A 17,239-nucleotide genomic window follows, 5' to 3' on the forward strand; every position below is an offset into this window, starting at 1 on the left:
CATGTAAAATAAGCCTGGGAGACAACGTTCAGAGGAATCCGAAAAAAGTGAATAGATTGATAGAATGTGGGCCTCATTTAAAGAAATGCTTTTAGATTTAAACTTTTAGCACAGCCACAAGGTCATTTCTGGTTGTGTGCGAGTGCTGGATTCATAAAAGATGCTGACTGTAAAAAAAAACCCCACAATATGCACATTTGTATAATTTCCATGTTTAGCTTTAAAAAGTCTAAGATTTATATTACTGGAAGGAAAGAAAGAAAGAGAGAAGAGAGGGTGCGTCACTGTCTACACGAGATATCATTGGTTCTTGTAGACTCTGGGCGGGACATAGAAGTTTACATCTGCTCAGATTTGCTGTCAATCAAACGACTGTCATGACATTGAGTGTTTCAGGGTTGCATGTGCAGTTGGCAGCAACTTGTGAGAGGAGGCCGTGCTCTCTGATCACCGGATATCCACATGAGAAGCTCAAATGTAAGCAGTTTTAGTGGATGAAAGAGGAACAAGAAACAAAAGCAGCTTATGCTGTATGTGTGAATGTGACGTTTGATTTGCATGTGAATGAGAGTAAAATCTCTCCAGCGCTCTGATATCCATCAGGAACATAACTGAGAAGAGAGTCTCAAACCCAAGGATGAAGTACACAACATGAATAATTAAGAACTTGTGGGACTAATGTGACCTAAAACACACAGCATGTAACTTCTGGGCAAAGATGTAGTTTTATGATTTAATGAAGCAGCGTGGGATCATGAGAGTTGTTGTCTTTACTGTTAGACAACCACAGTTGCCAAGGAAAATCCATCTGATATGACTCAGGCAGAAATGTTTACAGACAAGTTGATCTACAGTGTGAAACAATACAGTATATTCACATCCGCCGACTTCCCCCCCTCACTCTCTGACTCTCTCGCGAGGGGAGACCAAATGAAAAACTGTTACCTTGAATAAAATCACAAATTTGTTTGAATATTGCTGGAAACATCTGGGATAATGTCAGAACATAACTCAACAAAACACAACATAGGTACTACACAAATCTAATTTATTATACCTTTAAGACTTTTTTTGTCTTCACGTGTTTGTTAATTCTTAAATTAGTGAAAGTCGGGCATTTTTAATTACATCCCTGAAATTCTATGTAAAGTAATGCTGAAACGCTTTTGAAAGGCTAATGTATTTATTCCCCCCCCCCTCCCGAACAGCCAGAAGCTCTCTAAGAGCATCTGTCATTGACATACAGTTAATGTGAACACACTGAATTAAATTTAATAACAACATCACTGCAAATGGTCACATTACATTTGTTTGTCTGATTAAATATTCATGTGCTTTGCAAACGAACAAAAAAGAAAGCCATTTTGTGACCTCAAAACACCCTGACTGAGAGTCACAGGGGCATTCAACTCATTATAGTTCTTTAAATTCTTATTTACACCAATTTGTGCATATAAAACAGAATAAAACAGGAAGTGCTGAGGTGGAAAAACAGCATGTAGAGAGAGCAAATTGCATGAACTTTAAGCTGACACACGGTGCTAATTGGGAGGTTAACCACAGGTATCAGCCCCAAAAAAAAACAAAACAACAGAATAATAATAATGGTTTGTTGCTTTGTGATGAGGCGCTGATGTTTCTAGAAAGATGGAGACGTGATAAAAATCTATACAGGAGAAACCACAGAGCGAAATATGGGCGCTCGGAGACTGAATACATGACATCAGGTTAAGCACTCCATCTCATGGTCAGAATGAGAATGACACATTTCATTCAGTGCCGTTCGATGAGCGTGCTGAGCTGTAACGCTGTCAGGTCTGACACTGTGGGTTACATGTGTACCGGCTGTTTGTTTGTTGGCTTAGCAGTGACATTTAAATACCTTCATGTGTCTTTATGGTGTTTTTGAATCAATCACAAACCATAACTGACAACATCTGGATTCCATGTGAAGCTCCTAAACATCTGTGGGGACATTTAGAAGTTATAGATTACACAATCCATCATCCATAACACATAACATTTAATAAGCTGTGTCTTTAAATTTGTTTTTTGGAACAAATGGCAATAAACCATTAGGATTTACATTGGTGTTTGTGTGTCACCCACTAAACACACGTCCTCATGTCCTCAGTATGCAGGACATTTACTGAAGCTCACAGGTCCAACCCTCCTGGATCCCGTCTCAAATGAAACAGGCTTTCCGTTAAGCTTCACATTTCGCAGGCAGCCCACAAATGGAGACGAAACAGAGAGCCGGTTTGTCTTTGCTGTCCCTGAATGAAAAAAAAAAGGAAAGGCATCTTCACGTACACGCTCACAAATACACTGTCAGTATTTTTTGTTCTTAAGCATGTCTTGTTGCACAGATTAAAAACAGGATGATGGATCTACCTCCGATGTGAAGCGTGTCCAGTGGTGAGTGTGAGGTGGGTGTACGGGGCGCAGCTTTCTGTTCAGACGTGGAGTCCACCGCTAATTTTACGACTGCAAGCTGTCTGGACACTGGAGGACGACAACACGAGAATATGACATTTTAAAGTAGTCGTGTGTTGAGCTGTTTGTGTGACGTTGTCAGAATGAGACTTCATACCTGTAACAACGTGAAACTTCCCGTCACAGAGGTTTCCACGAGGAGTCACTGAGACGCTGACAGCACCGTTACCATCCTTGACTTTGACGCCCACCTGGGAAAAGATTACACCCTTATTGTTATATTATTTCCATTATTCTTATTTAAAGAGTGGTATAACAGTTTTTTTACCTTATAGTTGCAATGATATGGAAAGTTGACAAGCTTATATTTGAAAATGGTGTTCATTTTCATATGTACTGAAATATATCTTTAACTAAATATAATATTAGCATGACTGCAAAACACAACAAAAGATCACAAAACACAACAAAAGATCACAAAACACAACAAAGATCACGAAACACAACAGATCACAAAATAAAACAAAAGATCACAAAACAAAAAAGATCACAAAACACAACAACAAATCCCAAAACAAAACAAAAGATCACAAAACATAACAAAAGATCATGAAACACAACAAAAGATCACAAAACACAACAGATCACAAAACATGACAAAAGATCACAAAACACAGCTTCAAATTGCCGCCTGATCTCGTTTCACCTTGGTTTCCATTAAGAACACATCGAGTCTGGTCTTGTGACCTCGCACATGGAAGAAGAGACCTGTCAGGTGTTGAGGACGAAACTCGAAGGCCAACACAAACTGGGAGTCAACACTGAAGTAATTATCTAGAAACAGATAAAGTCCTGATGAGGTTTGAGGTCAATGTCTGCTGTAATCTGCATCGTACACAGTAAACGGGGACATGAAACATGAAACAATTCATCAGGATCTGTGAAACCTGCCAAACCTAAGATGATGTGACCACCACCGAAGTACGTCCCCGTCTCTGTGAGCTGATCGGAGCAGGGTGAAGTTTTACTGCTTGCCTTCGGGCCCTCGATATCTTCCTCGTTCATTTTGAAATCCCGTACGCATCCAATGACACTGTCCATGGGAACGTTGTGTCCCTGAGGGAGGACGAGGAGAGAGTCAATATGTACGCAAGCGAATGTGGGAAAATATGTGACGCGGCTGTTGATACAGACTTTTGTGTTTCTGCTGACTGGATCACCTCCCAGATACACAGGGTTGCGCAGCTCCAACGACGATCCCTCGTTGTTTGGCAGGTGTCCATCGGTCACACGGACTCCGTCGACCAGCAGATGAAAAGTGCTCTTCTCCACGCTGAACTCAACCTGCACAGAGACACACACAGACAACCTGTCATCACCACAATGACCTCAATCAGTAAAATTAAATCGAAGACCCCAAAATACTGTGACTCTGTGAAAGTTGGAGGGAAGAGGACAATGGACCCAACAGTTGTGCAGCCATTTTTCATTCTAAATACTGATAGCTTATGATCCGTTACTCTGTGCCAGTTCCCGTCGTTGCTCTTCTCCTTGTGCTGGATGATTCGGTCCCGCCCAAGTGACATCCTGATCTTCCCATTGGCCAAGTACACGGCGAGCAGCGGGATGACTCCTGTCCCCGCCACGTGGAGGATCAGCCCTTTGGACGACTTGGTCTTGATGTTGAGGGAGAAGTGAGGCCTGAGACACGGGAGACGAGAGTTTTGATGTTCTAATGAATGAATGAATGAATAAATGTGGACATCTTCCAGGTGTTTTATTACATATTTACCATTACCTGTGATTCAGGTCCTGTTGCGGCACGGTGTAACTGAGCCAGCTGTGTTGCTCGGAGAGCTGGTGTTCGCCGTGTTGGGCTCCCTGGTGTTTACACTGGCTGCCTGCCGGAGCCTGAATCTGACACACAGCGGACCCAAATCAGTAACTAAACATAAACCCAAGAGATAAATCATCGTGATCCTGTAGAAGCAAAGGCTTGTTTGCGCTTACGGGCTTTTGTGTCTTGGGTCTTTTTTGTACATGTGCTGGTAAAACCTCAGTGTGTGGTTGGGGATGGAGACGACACAGGCCAAGGTCTACATCCTCCGCTAGTGAATACAAGCTCAGATCGACAGGTATGAAGCTCTGCCTGAGGCTGCGTCGGATTAGATTTTTTTATAAAAACATAAATTTGTGTTATTGTAAGAAACAGCCGGCAGATATCATCGATGTGAGAACAGATTTCTAAGGTTTCCGGACCTCCTTGTGTAAAGGTTAGCGATGCAGCAAGTGAAATTCCCTCCTTTCAGTTTCTTCCTGGGTGTCCTGCTGCTGGACGATCGTGCCTGGGTGACTTTCACATTGTCGATGCTGAGCTCCAGCCTGAGAAAATCAAGTAAACGCAGGCAAGTTATGTGATTTTACTGCATTTTAATTGAGATGGAGATCTCTGTTGTAGACAAAAGGAGGTCATCGTGTCTCACCCGGCTGAACTCATCACTGCAGACATGTAGTGCCAGCTTCCATCACTGTACCTTTTATCCGACCTCAAGGTATAATTATCACTATTTAATACTGCGTAGCCGTCATCCAGGGACAGCTGAAGGTCAGGGGCAGAGGTGAAGCCCTGCGGAAAATCAGAGAATACTGATAGAGTCGTCTTTGGCTCTTTAGTCTCTTTGAAAGCTGGAGGTGAGTCATGCCGGGTCTTACCTGAGAGCTGCTCCTGAGAAGAGTACCATGTCGGTCTGTGCTCCTGAAGCCCAGAGAGATTCTGAGTGGCTGCTCGGACCCGGCAAACAGAGGATCAACGGACAGAGCTGAATGCAGCGTGGCTGAACGGACACCCTGCAAGTCAGATTCAGTATCAGGCTCCTGTCTGAAGTCTGTCATCACAGTTATTTACTTTAAAGCAAGACAAACAAGATAAAAATAAGCTGCACGTTGTTCCTTTTACTCCAAAACATATAAAGTTAATGTTGGGATGTTGCTGCTAATGGGCTGATTCTGTGGTTTCCAACCGTTTTCGTCCACAGACCCATTTTCTATCATTGAGGAAACTGACGACCCCTGACTAAGTGATATATTTATGGATATATCCAATGTGTGACAGTAACAGCAGAGAACAAAAGTGAAATTCTGTCAAATTTGAGCAGAATATTTTCCCCCTGAATCTTGCATTTGTCTGTATTATGTATTTCAGGTTTCCTTTTTCTGCACAATTCAATGTTTTCCTCTCCCTAACGTTCGGCCATTGTTCTATTAGTCGAGGCTCTGTGAATAAAAGCTTGTGTTCAGGTCTGCTGTGTGTCCTTATCCTGTGAGGTGTTGTTCTGGAGGCCGGTCGTTAGTTTATGTTCGTGGACTTCCTGAATTTGCTACTTTTGCTCTCAGTTAGCACTGCAGAGAGTGGCGCTCGAAAACCTGCACAAAACCTGACCAGAGTCCTTCACAAAGATCCACAGGCCAGCAGCATTAAACAAGAGAGATGTCATGTTACAATCTGCTCACATGTGGCCAATTAAAACATTTTAATGAAAGAGCCCCTTACAACAATAATCCAAACTTTAAAAATTGTAATTTAATTTGTTTCCTCACAGTAATTAATGAAATGCTGTGTATCTGATAGAGCATATATGTGGGCAGCTATGGCGGCTGTGACTCAGGGGCAGAGCCAGTGACTCGTTATCAGAAGGTCGCTGGTTCCATTCCCCTGGTCTACATGTCAAAGTGTCCTTTGGCAAGACACTGAACCCTAAACCGCTCCATCAGTGTACTGCCAGTTGCTTTGGACAGAAGGGTCTGCTAAATGTAATTTAAAAATGTTTTCCTACATCCCTTAAAATCAAGAAGGCCTTGGTGAGTTCAGGAACCGCAGGTTGGAAAGCAGTGGGCTAGCTTAGAGTGGCTAATGTTAGCTGGAGTTAGCAACATTTCTGTCAATAAAACTGAAATGACAGAGTTTAATGACTTGACGAGACTGTACAACATGTCAAGTACAGTTACATTTTTCTTTTTCAAACACAATGACTGATAGATTTAAGCCAATCTTCAGTCATGTGCATGAAACTTAAAGCAGCTGTGTCTCCTGCTCATGTGTTCGTGGCAGTTTACCAGCAGTGAGACTGGACATCCATCGCTGACGCCGATCATCACGCTGAACTCGACGATCTCAAAGTCGGCTGTCAGGTGATCCACACACCCTCTCAGCGGTGGAGCTGTGATGTTGTGCCTAACATTCAAAGGCATAAATAGACAGTAAACAGGACAAAAGGCTCATCTGACGAGCTAAAGCAGCAGTGTGAGCTGTGAAAGCTGCTTGTATCAGTTTGTTACCTCTGTCTGAGCGGTGCCGGCAGACCCCCGATGTAATAACTACTGTAGTTTGTTTGTTTGTGATCTGTGAACATCTTCTTTCGTCCGTAGTACAGGATGAACTTGTCTGCAATAGTGACTGCAAATTGTGTGTCCTAAGACGATAAGTTTAGTTTAGAAGGCTTGCATTGCTTGACGTTCAATTTTTAAAGTCGGTTAGATTTATAATTAATCAGCTTACAACTAGAGACAGTCGTTCGGCACTTTGAAGTCTGAGCTGCCGACCGGCTTGCCGTCCGTGAAGCACCAGGAAGCCTCTCTCCACCAGCACACAGAAAAAAGACTCCTGTGACGGACAAACACAAAGTCTATCACATTTTGTACCAAAGACACATTAACACTGTTTGTCCTGATAGTGAGGGAGACCAGGGACGGTTGTAACACTTTTGCAATTTTCCCACTAACTCAAAAACTGTTGACACCAGAGTAGTCAGTTTACTATATTATAAACTTAAATGTGTAGGAATGTATATAAGTGGCTTTATGAAATATGTACAGGCTGCAAAATAGTTTTTAATACCTTCACTCCTCTCCTATTGCACAGGGTTGGTTGTAAACATGACTAAAATATACATATTAATCAGTCAAATGCTTATTTAATTCAGATTATTGTGACTATTTACGTCTATTGTAAAAACAGTTTCTACCTACAAAAGGTGGGAAGCCGACAGATTATCAGTTTTGCATTTTCACTGACAGTTATCATTAATTCAGCATGTAAACCTCTGACATGTTAGTTTTAATTTTGGACATTTATAGTAATATTTATGTTTTCTCATTACTTTATTTTACAGGGATATGATGCATGTTAATAACATTTCATATAAATTTAGCTAGAAATGCAAATTTTCAATATTTACAGCTCTATCTATAAATCCAGCTTGCTAGCTAGTATTTTCGGGCTTTTAGGTTTGAAAAATATTAATCAAACGTGGACGATTCAGCGATGCTTGTAACAAGTTTCCAACCATCGTGGAATCAGCCAGGTTTTTATCTAAACATATGATTTTGGGACAGATTCACAATCACCTCAAAAACAAATTCTAGCTGGTACATTTCTCCAGACATTTTAAATGTGGCTCCAAGAAGAAGACAATCTAACTGAGCATGTGCTGAGAGAGTGAAACCTCTGTAGCCTGTTTCTGATTGGACGTACTCAAGGTGTTACAGGAGTCACATGTCACAGCTGTACCTGGTCGCCCCTGATTCAGAGAAACCTCATACTTCATTTCCGATGTAGAGCAGCAGGGCGTTTGTCTCTCGGCTGTTCGTGTGAAACTTGAGCTGCCTTTTGATCTTGTGCAGCTCCTTGATGAACGCCATGCTGTAGCCCGTTCCGTCATAGTAACTGTGTAACTTTGACCTGCGGATCCTGAACAAATAGTGTCATCATTGTTAAGCACAAACCTTTCGCAAACATCGTAGCTGTGTGCGAGACTTTTTAAACGCTCACGTCACAGGAGGCTGCTTTGCGTCCATGTTGACCGCTCGCTTGTAGTTGAACAGGCCGACGGGTTTGTCGTTTACGTAGGAGAGTTTCATTGCTCCTCTGTACTTTGGGTGGCGCAGCTCCACGGGAGGCTACAAGAACCAAAAGAAGAAGAAAAACAGTTACAGCTAAATCCTTTACACTGGACCTTTAAATAAATGCAGTGACTGGGTACCTCAAAGTCATCAGGATAGCCGCCCACGTAGAAAACAAGACTCTCCGGATCCAGCTGAAGGATGCTGGTCGCTGTGTTTGGAAGGTTATGTTTAAGATAGCGGGTGACGGGCTCCTGCGTCGTGAAGTGCTGCGTGATTTTAACTTCGGCGTCTTGGTAAACTCTGCAGAAAGTGTTTACAGACACACACAGATAATCTTCTGATTACACTTGGTGGAGGAGGAAAGTGCGGTTCAGCTCCCCTAGAGACTTTTAGAGACGATGTTCGTTCTCTTTCTGTGTTTGGAGTACCTGTGGAAGACGACCCTGTCAAAGTCTGAGGAGTTCACATTGCTAGTTGTTGTTATTTGGATGGTTTCCACCTCATGGACGACTCCACCCAACTTGTAGACACAAAACAACGCGTTGCTTCTGATCGCCATCCCAATGTAATCTCCAGACGCCTGAGCGTAAAAGAAAAGAGCACGAGAAGCAAATGAGAATAACATATCTGTCACTAAAATCACTGATATTTCTGCGTCTAAACAGGAGGCGCGCTCACGTTCTTGTTGCCCAGGTAGAAAACAAAAGCACTGGCATCTCTGTGTTTGTTCCGCTGTCGCCTACGTCTGCGCTCGGCCTTGTGGGGGTTGTTTTGATGGCGATTGAGAAGCAGATCGACGGCTGTAAACGCTTTGATGTCTTGGAGGTTTCTCGGCGGATGGAGCTCCACGTGACCCTTTCCGTTGAAGCTGGTGGCAAGCGAGAGCTACGAGAAGTGCAGCCAAGGTGGAAATCATTAATGTAAATGTGTTTTTATGGGGGGTAAAAAAACAGAAAACTGTCATGTTGCTTTTTTTTTTTGTTAAACCTGCAGTAAGTGATTTGACAAGAACTGACGTCTTGTCACCTTTTGACTTCAGAATTCATTTGTTGTTTTTTTGCCTCTGTTTGTGGCACCACCTCTACCAACTACTGAGGGCAAAGTCTGCGTAAGTGCTCCATTGTGTCCACAGCTACTTACTTGCTTTTGCTTCTGGTGCACAGTGGGATTTTAGAGCTTTTTTCTGCTCTGTGAGAGCTGTCAGACTGAACCAAAACAGTGACATTCCAGGTCATAAGCCAAAACAATAAGCTGAAAGATGTGTTAAAATGTGTCGTGCCATTGTCCCGACAGCCCATTATTCCAAAACACCAACCCTAACCCTAACCCCTGAAAAATGGCCCATTGGACTGAAAGCCCATTTGTCTGACAGCCCATTATAATGGAAACATGAAAATATTGCTCTGAAAATACTCTCCCTGCATGTCTTGGTTCCTAACCCCAACCTCAATCTTTTTTCCCTAAAAAAAAAGTGATTCTGCATTAGTTTTCCATCAGTCTGCTTCTGTTGTTAGATCGGCCTGCATCTAACGACTCGGGTCGACTTTTAACCAAAAATATTATGTTGATGTTTTGTTGTGTGTCTGATTTTTAGATACCTGGTCTTGTCTGTACAAGACTTATGTCAGTGGTGGGTTGTTAGTTTATCATGACATTGGACATTTTTCCTTGACTCTGAACTCGTGCTTGTTTGGTTAAAGGCCACAAAGTTAGCCTGGTAACTTTTTCGCATTCAAATAACAGCTAGGGACCAAACCTCTGTGAAAGCTATGAACAGGGGCGGCAGTCACTGAACTAATAACTGCAGGGAGTGTTTTTTCCTCGCAACAAGACATTTTTTCTGATTTTGGGGGGGTGTCAGGATAATTGGCCATCAGAACAGACAGTCAGTTGATATTCTTCTTCACTATGAGCGACATCTTTTTGTCTTCCAAAGTATGGATTACAGCAGCTTTATGTGAAAGCTGACAACAATTGTACATTTACCCTGTTAACATAGTTTCTTGTCTCCTCGATCACATCCTTGATTCCCCTGATGGTTTCTGTCATGTTGGCGCTGGGAGGCACTTTCTCGCTGAGAGCCTCAACTCGTCTGATTTTGTCTTTCAGCGCCGGAAGAGCTGTGCTCAAGTTCTTCACTGAAACAGAAACCGTAAAAAAAAACAAAAAACACAACAAATCAAACTATAGAATCATATGACATGCCTGCAACATGGCATTAATGAACACGTTACACTTTAAGGTCCCATATTATGCACATTATCAGGGTCATAGTTCCTTTTCAGTGTCTACTAAATGTTTGAAAGTCACATTATTTTTCTTTCATCGTCCATAACTGCAGCACCTCTATTCACCCTCTATCTGAACGCTCCCGAAAACCCCAGTCTGCTCTGATTGGTCAGCTCTCACAGGCCTGAGAATGCCCCGCCCACTGTGTTTCCCCATTAGGTTCTGTCAATATTTTCTGACCACGGCGGTGCTGGGGGGCGTGGCTGTGTAGCTGTGACATCACAGTGTTACAGAAATCCTGACAGCTTGACTGAAGCCTCAGTTTCTAAACACAGATTGTGTTAATTTCTCCCCGGATTGAGCGTTTTGATACTTTAACAGCTTTTCATAAATCACCTAGACATGTTTAATAATCAAAATCAACAGGATACCATTCTTTCTATAACCTTTAGAGATAGTTACTGTTTTAAATACTCACCTGTCTGGTCGGCATCAATCAAAATATCATCTATATTCACATTGACGTTGTTTAAAGTTATTTTCTTCACTTCCTGGCTGATATTCTTCAGTCTGTCTGTTACGTTACTGACAGAGGAGTTGGAGGCAGAGGCAGCTGTTTTCGCAGAATCTATCAGGACTTCTGTGTCACCTGAAATCAAAAAACAAAGATAATCTACAGTGTATAATCTGCCATTTTATTTCTCCTCATGCAAATTCAAAAACAATCCACCGACCTCTTTTGATTTTTTTGATGTTGTCGCTGACGGCAGAGATGTCTGTTCTCAGCTTTTCTCCGTTTTCCTTTTGCTTATTCACACGATCTCTGTGGGTGTTCACTGTTTGTGACAGCGCTGCTCCAAAGAAATTGAAAAGCTTTTTACTTTTGTGCATTCAATGTCAGTATAATGGATCTGACTCAGTAAATCGTGCTGTTAACTCACATCGGAGGTCACTCTGAGTCTTGTTGGCTTCTGTCCATGAACGAGTTGAGTTATCTTTGAGTCCCTCTGCTCTGTAGACCAGACCGTCCTCCGCATCCTGATTCATTGTGACAGGATCATATTAATATATTTTTTTAACAAGAATTCAGGTTCAAGCGTCAAGCATCACTAATAGTTACCTGTAAGGCTTGATCAGCAGCTTCTCTGGACTGATTTGCTGCCATTTCTGCCTTTTCTGTTGTATGTAAGATGTTGTTATGAGCTCTCATACCCAGAGCACTGAGCAGGTCGGAGCTGTTGGTGGCATTATGAAGCACTCTGCAATAACATACAGCATTGTGTATTATTGTCAACACACAATTGTATTTAGTACTTATTTAAAGGACACATATTAAGCTAATTTTCAGGTTTGTAGTGTTATTTTAGGTCACTACTAGAACAGGTTTACAAGCTTTAGTGCTCAACAAACACATCAGTGTTCTCATACTGTCCAGTGCTGCAGCTCTGTATTCCCCCTCTGTCTGAAACGCTCTGTTTTAGCTACTGTCTCTTTAAGCCCGCCCCCTCCTGAATACCCAGTCTGCTCTGATTGGTCAGCTCACACACGCCTGAGTCGGGAGAGAGGAGCTTCTGTTGGTGTGGACTTTTACCTTTTTTGATTTTTAAAGATCTTTTTCATGCATAAGAACATATAAAATACTAAAAGGAAGAAAAAAAAACAAAAAAGCATAACAGGTCTTCTTTACTGTATTCATCCACTTTAAATAGTTCCTCTGCTTCACACTCACTGTTGTAGCTCTGCTGCCAACCTGCTGAGCTCCCCTGCATGCTCCTCGGCCTTAGTCACGTTAGCCAACTTGGACAATATTTGGTACATGCTGTTTAACTTCTGGATGAGCTGCATCTTGGCACCATTAAGCTGAGCTGAGTGATTCTCAAACTCCTGCAATTGACACACAGTGAACTCACTTTGCACGCTCCAAAACATGTCTTGTGGAATCACAGTTGTAAGATTGTTCTCTTTACTTTTTTATTCCCCTCCAGCATCGAAAACATGTCTGAGATGTTCTTCAGCAGCTCTTTGGTCATTTCAGTCACAGGGCGGCGTGTATTGTTTTCTCTCTGCAGCTGAGAGCGAAGATGCTAGAATACAATACAAACGGAAGTGAAATAACCAGTGAAACAATATAGTGTGTGTATATCAGGAATATATGACACGAAACTGCCAGCTGTGTTTCAAAATCACCTCCAGCTGTTGTAGCATCGTGAGGCTCTTTAAGTTCAGACCCTGCGTCCTGTCGACTGTGTCCTCTGCGTCTGACAGCAGATCAGCCACGTCCCTCAGAAAGGATTCGGACTCCATCAGAGAGTCTGCGGTCGTGCTGGTTTCCACGGGGACCGCCATGTTCCTGATGATGTCCAACACTGAGGAGAACGCACACATTCACACATCCATTTTTAGGGTTGTTGTACATCATAGTTAATACGGGCCGATCAGTGCCATCCGTCTCTGATATATTGGAAGTCCATCAACAACTTTACATTATACTTTATCTTGGAGGCCCATGTATCATTTTGTTTAATTGTTCAGTCGTGTGAAAAATGCATCTTTAAAAGAACAACTACTCCTTTCCTTGTTTCAGGGGCAGCTCTCTTTGCCTCTTTCTGTTCTTCAAGCTTCAACTTCATAAAGTAACTTCTATGCAACTGCAATTCAGCCAACTTGATCGGTTTCCTCCTTTTTACAGCGATGCCGTGTATGTTATTGTGGTGTTGATCTTCACATCTAACTCTCCAAAAGGAAGTAAAAACATATAATTTCCCAGAAGTCAAGGTAGATTTATCTGGGAGTTCAAGATCAACATTTTCTGTCTTTTTAAATGACTGTTATTTTCCTGCATTAAAGTGCCTGTGAGAAGACAACACACCTTCTAGTGTTTGTGTTGATCAAACCTAGAAGAGAAGTGATAAAAACAAACAAAAAAACAAAAACATTTGTGTTTGTTTTGGTGGATTCAGCTTCAAAAAGTTAGAGAGCTGTGAGTCGCGAGAGTGGAGGACCCTCTATCAAACACCATCTACTTCACATCGCTGTGGATGGGCATGTGGTTGGCGTTGAGAGTGAGGTATCCAAAACATCAAAGTATCTCTGCACTGCTTCTTTTTTTTTTTTTTTACCAATAAACCAGCAAATAGAAAGAAAAAAAAAAACCTTTCTCACATGCGTGTGCCTGCTCTCGCTCTGTGCCAGCATCGTCTCTGTGAGCAGAGCAGCCCGTCTCTCTCATTTCCTGCAAGATGCGCCGAGCCTCCTCCGTCATCCCGGCTTTGTTGTTTTCAGAGAGAGGCGCAGACTGCTCGGGCTTTACTTCAGTCAGCCGCTTTATCAAATCTGACAAAGGAAGAAAGAAAGACGCCGCTTTTAATGATGCGTCTGTGGCCGAGGCTCACTTTGACTTAGATAATCATCCAGTTTCCCACAGAATCTGCTGCTCTGGTTGGACATCACTGAGCAAGAATGATTAAAGTTGAGGATACTTGATAATTATTCCTTGTTTTGTTAACGTGAGACTAATATTTTAGCCGGCTTTTCTTACATTCTGAAAACACATGCGTATATTCTGACCTTGCGTGGCTATGAGGAGATCTTCGGCTTCAGAGAGAAGATCCTCTGCATTTAACTTTGTTCCATTCACATCCTGCAGGACCGTCTCCAGATGTGATCCAGCATGAACTGCCTGGAAAGTGGATGACAGTTTAAATATTGTATTAATGCTCCTCATATGTTTTTAGAGCTCTACAACTCCTCACTTATATCATACATACACATATTTCATGTGATTATATATATATTAACAAAAAAAACACCTCCTGCAGCATTCAAACAATAATCCACGTGTAAAATTCAGTAAAATTGCAATTACACAACAAAACTTCTGATGAAGTTTCGGTCTGATTAACAGAGGGAAATTCACTGCAGGTACCTTGTCAATCAGTTGACTGAACTCATCTCCGACGACATCCACATCTGCTTCCAGCTGATCCACCTTTGGATCCAGATGTGTCTCAGCAGTGCTGTAGCTCCCGACCCGAATCTGCACAAACAGGGAAGCTGAGAAGTGCTCTGAACACGGAGAAATACTGGCGTGTGTGATGTGAATATTACAGTGGCTGGGATGTTTTGGGGGGTTTTTTTTGGCAAATTTTCTTTTATATCTGAAAGCTGCATGAGCTGCACCTTGGTTTCAGAGATGTTAGCCTTCAGGCGGCTCAGCCTGTAGAGTGAACCAGAGCCGGTCGTGATGTTCTGCATCTGTTTCTCCAGCCGAGCCAGAGCACCGTCCATCTGTTCCAAGTCGACCAGTGAGGCGAGAGTGCAGCTGTCACAGTCTAGCAAACATGCAAGGAGTGAAGGAAGCTCCTCGTTAGGTGACTCGTCATCGCTCAAAACACGACTGCAAGGTGAATTTTTCAACACAAACTCACCGTGGCAGCCATCACCACCGCTGCTGTCAGCAGATGTGATGCACTCTGGGAAAGTTGAAAGGATATTTTAAGTTGAGTCATGTCCTGGTTGTAAGGTCTTGAGAAAATAGTCCCAGCTCCATCAGGGGTTATTTTCTCAGCTTGGGCTTGGAGATTAATTTATACCTGAAAACGTGCGTTACAAAGTGGAGCATGGAGTTCACAGAAGCATTTATCAAGCTTGGAATAAAAGTGTTTTTGGAGCTCGATCACTCCTGGCCACTGAAAGTCAAAGATTTCTTTGACTTTTACCATTCTTTCTTTTCAATTCTGTCTCTTGGGAGTCTTGTAACTTCACCGAAATCCAATATTAAAACCACAGAGATCTTCAAAACATAGCAACTATGAAATATTGTAATGGACCACTCCCGGTTAATGGTAAACATGCGACTCTACAGCTGAAAATGTGTCGTTGTTTTTCTTGTTCCTACAGTCAAATGTTTGAGCTTCACTGTGTAGAAAGACAGATGTGCACTGATTGACACTAAAAGGCTGTTTTCACATTTGTTGCTCTGAGCTCGTTCAAAATTTGATGTTAAGAGACGGGCCTACGAGAATGATTTGTGATATCACAGATACTTTTGAAGTCAATCCTGACATACACTGAATGGACCTCACAGTGAATGAAGGAATGAAAAATGTCCACATAGTCATATCATCTATTTTCCTTAAGTGAGATGGAGCAGGTGTCATTTTAAGGATTTTAATGTGGTAATTTTACTTGTCAGACACACTCATCAAACTCTAACGTCTGCCTTAAATCATGAGTGGAGGGGATGTTCATCTGAAAGTCTTTTCTCCTCAACCCTTATTTGTGTTTATGTATTCACCTCCGGTCAGAGAATTGCAGATGTTCACGGTGGCGTCCTTACAGGTGCAGGGCTTGCAGCTGCCGCCGTGCACCGCTGGATCCCCGTAGTAACCGAATGCACATCTTAATAAAGAGAGAAAACACAGGGAAAGAAGAAGATCAAGCCTTTTGAACCTTTCATGCCGACACTTTGGTGCACTGTGATGGTGACACACCTCTCACATCTGGCTCCACTGTAGCCCCGTCTACACAAACACTGGACCTCTCCTGAGCCGATGTCCAGACAGGCCAACGCAAAGCTGCAGAGTGGTTGGAATAAAAACCTTCATACTGGTGCAGAGCTTCGACAATTAAGATGTAGCTGTGTGAGGTGAAGAGACTGACTTGTTCCTTGTCGAGGGGCATGGACAGGCACGGCAGGTCCTGCTGGCTGCGTTTCCATAGTGACCCTCTTTACAGCGCTCACAGTTGTCCCCGGCAGTGTTGGACTGACAGTTCTGGGGGTCGGTTAGATGAAACAGAACATGAAGTGGAGTTTCGTGTCCAGTTCGGCCCACAATTTAACCATTATCTGTGCATGTGTGTGTGTACACCAACCACACAGTTGCCCGTGTGCTCGTCACACTCTTTGGACAGTCCATTGCAGCGACATGGCACACACTGACCCCTGTACGGTCCAGTTGGCTCTCTGTAGAAGCCGGAGCTGCACTTCTTGTATGAACACAGAGAGACGAACAGTCGACTGAGAGTTACTTCACAGAAAGTAAACACTATAACACCACTCACCTGCTTAGAGAAGTGTTTTATCACTAGGTAATCACACTGCAAAATGACTAAATGCAGGAACATGTGAGTTTAAATCGTATTAATTACATCCTCGTCACTGAGAAAATACTTTTTTTCCTCCCCTGGTGTGAGTTTGTAAATCAGGGTGTGACATGGAGACACGTGGTGATACGAACACTGAAGAGTATTTCTGTTTAAAAATGGAAATATGCGGGTAAACCGTGCAGCCTGGGATTGATCTTTGAATGCAATGAAACAGAGTAAAGGACAAAATGAGTCAGAACAATCTCAAGTGTCAGAGGAAAAGTTGCATCTGCAGCTGAAAACCCAACGGATAGCTGCCTTACCTGCGTGACAGCACCTGCTGTGTGGTTGCTGAAAGAAGGATCACAAAACTTTCTAGCACCGTACGTCTTCTGAGTGTGATGGAACTGATTGTGTCTGTCGTGCCCACACTTCGAATGTTTGTCAGCAGAGGGACACACCCGAGCAAAGTAAACCAAAAACAGCCACACGGCGCTGCAAAGCAACGACATATTCTGCTGCATGATGAGGCGTTTGGAAAAAGTCTGGAGGTGAAACAGTCTCTCTGTCTTCCTCTCAGAAGGCT

At 42.7% G+C, this 17,239-nt stretch overlaps 1 protein-coding gene across 3 annotated transcripts; it reads right to left on the minus strand.

The window, feature by feature from the left end:
• Positions 1–14: 14 nt before the first annotated feature.
• On the minus strand, positions 15–17,236 carry lama3 (laminin, alpha 3). 3 transcript variants are annotated; one of them, XM_037113611.1, is made up of 38 exons: positions 16,977–17,236; positions 16,441–16,554; positions 16,228–16,340; positions 16,059–16,142; positions 15,863–15,966; positions 14,994–15,038; positions 14,746–14,897; positions 14,492–14,602; positions 14,134–14,245; positions 13,720–13,899; positions 12,754–12,932; positions 12,534–12,650; positions 12,317–12,450; positions 11,687–11,825; positions 11,508–11,604; positions 11,301–11,417; positions 11,045–11,215; positions 10,324–10,475; positions 9,016–9,222; positions 8,766–8,917; positions 8,475–8,637; positions 8,264–8,391; positions 8,035–8,182; positions 6,992–7,096; positions 6,772–6,905; positions 6,550–6,667; positions 5,149–5,283; positions 4,920–5,062; positions 4,696–4,818; positions 4,447–4,591; positions 4,235–4,353; positions 3,957–4,137; positions 3,631–3,780; positions 3,393–3,552; positions 3,143–3,270; positions 2,594–2,687; positions 2,395–2,505; positions 15–2,276 (listed from the first exon to the last, which is right to left on the minus strand). In XM_037113611.1, the coding sequence occupies exons 1-38, from the start codon at positions 17,175–17,177 to the stop codon at positions 2,131–2,133; spliced, it is 5,112 nt and encodes a 1,703-aa protein (XP_036969506.1). In that variant the 5' UTR covers positions 17,178–17,236; the 3' UTR covers positions 15–2,130. The 3 variants fall into 3 exon arrangements, with proteins under 3 accessions (XP_036969506.1, XP_036969505.1, XP_036969504.1); XM_037113610.1 differs by having other exon boundaries at positions 16–2,276; positions 12,296–12,450; positions 13,729–13,899; XM_037113609.1 differs by having other exon boundaries at positions 16–2,276; positions 12,296–12,450.
• Between the last annotated feature and the right edge of the window lie 3 nt (positions 17,237–17,239).

This window comes from Acanthopagrus latus, chromosome 11, assembly GCF_904848185.1.
Source record: "Acanthopagrus latus isolate v.2019 chromosome 11, fAcaLat1.1, whole genome shotgun sequence".
Lineage (NCBI taxonomy): Eukaryota > Metazoa > Chordata > Actinopteri > Spariformes > Sparidae > Acanthopagrus > Acanthopagrus latus.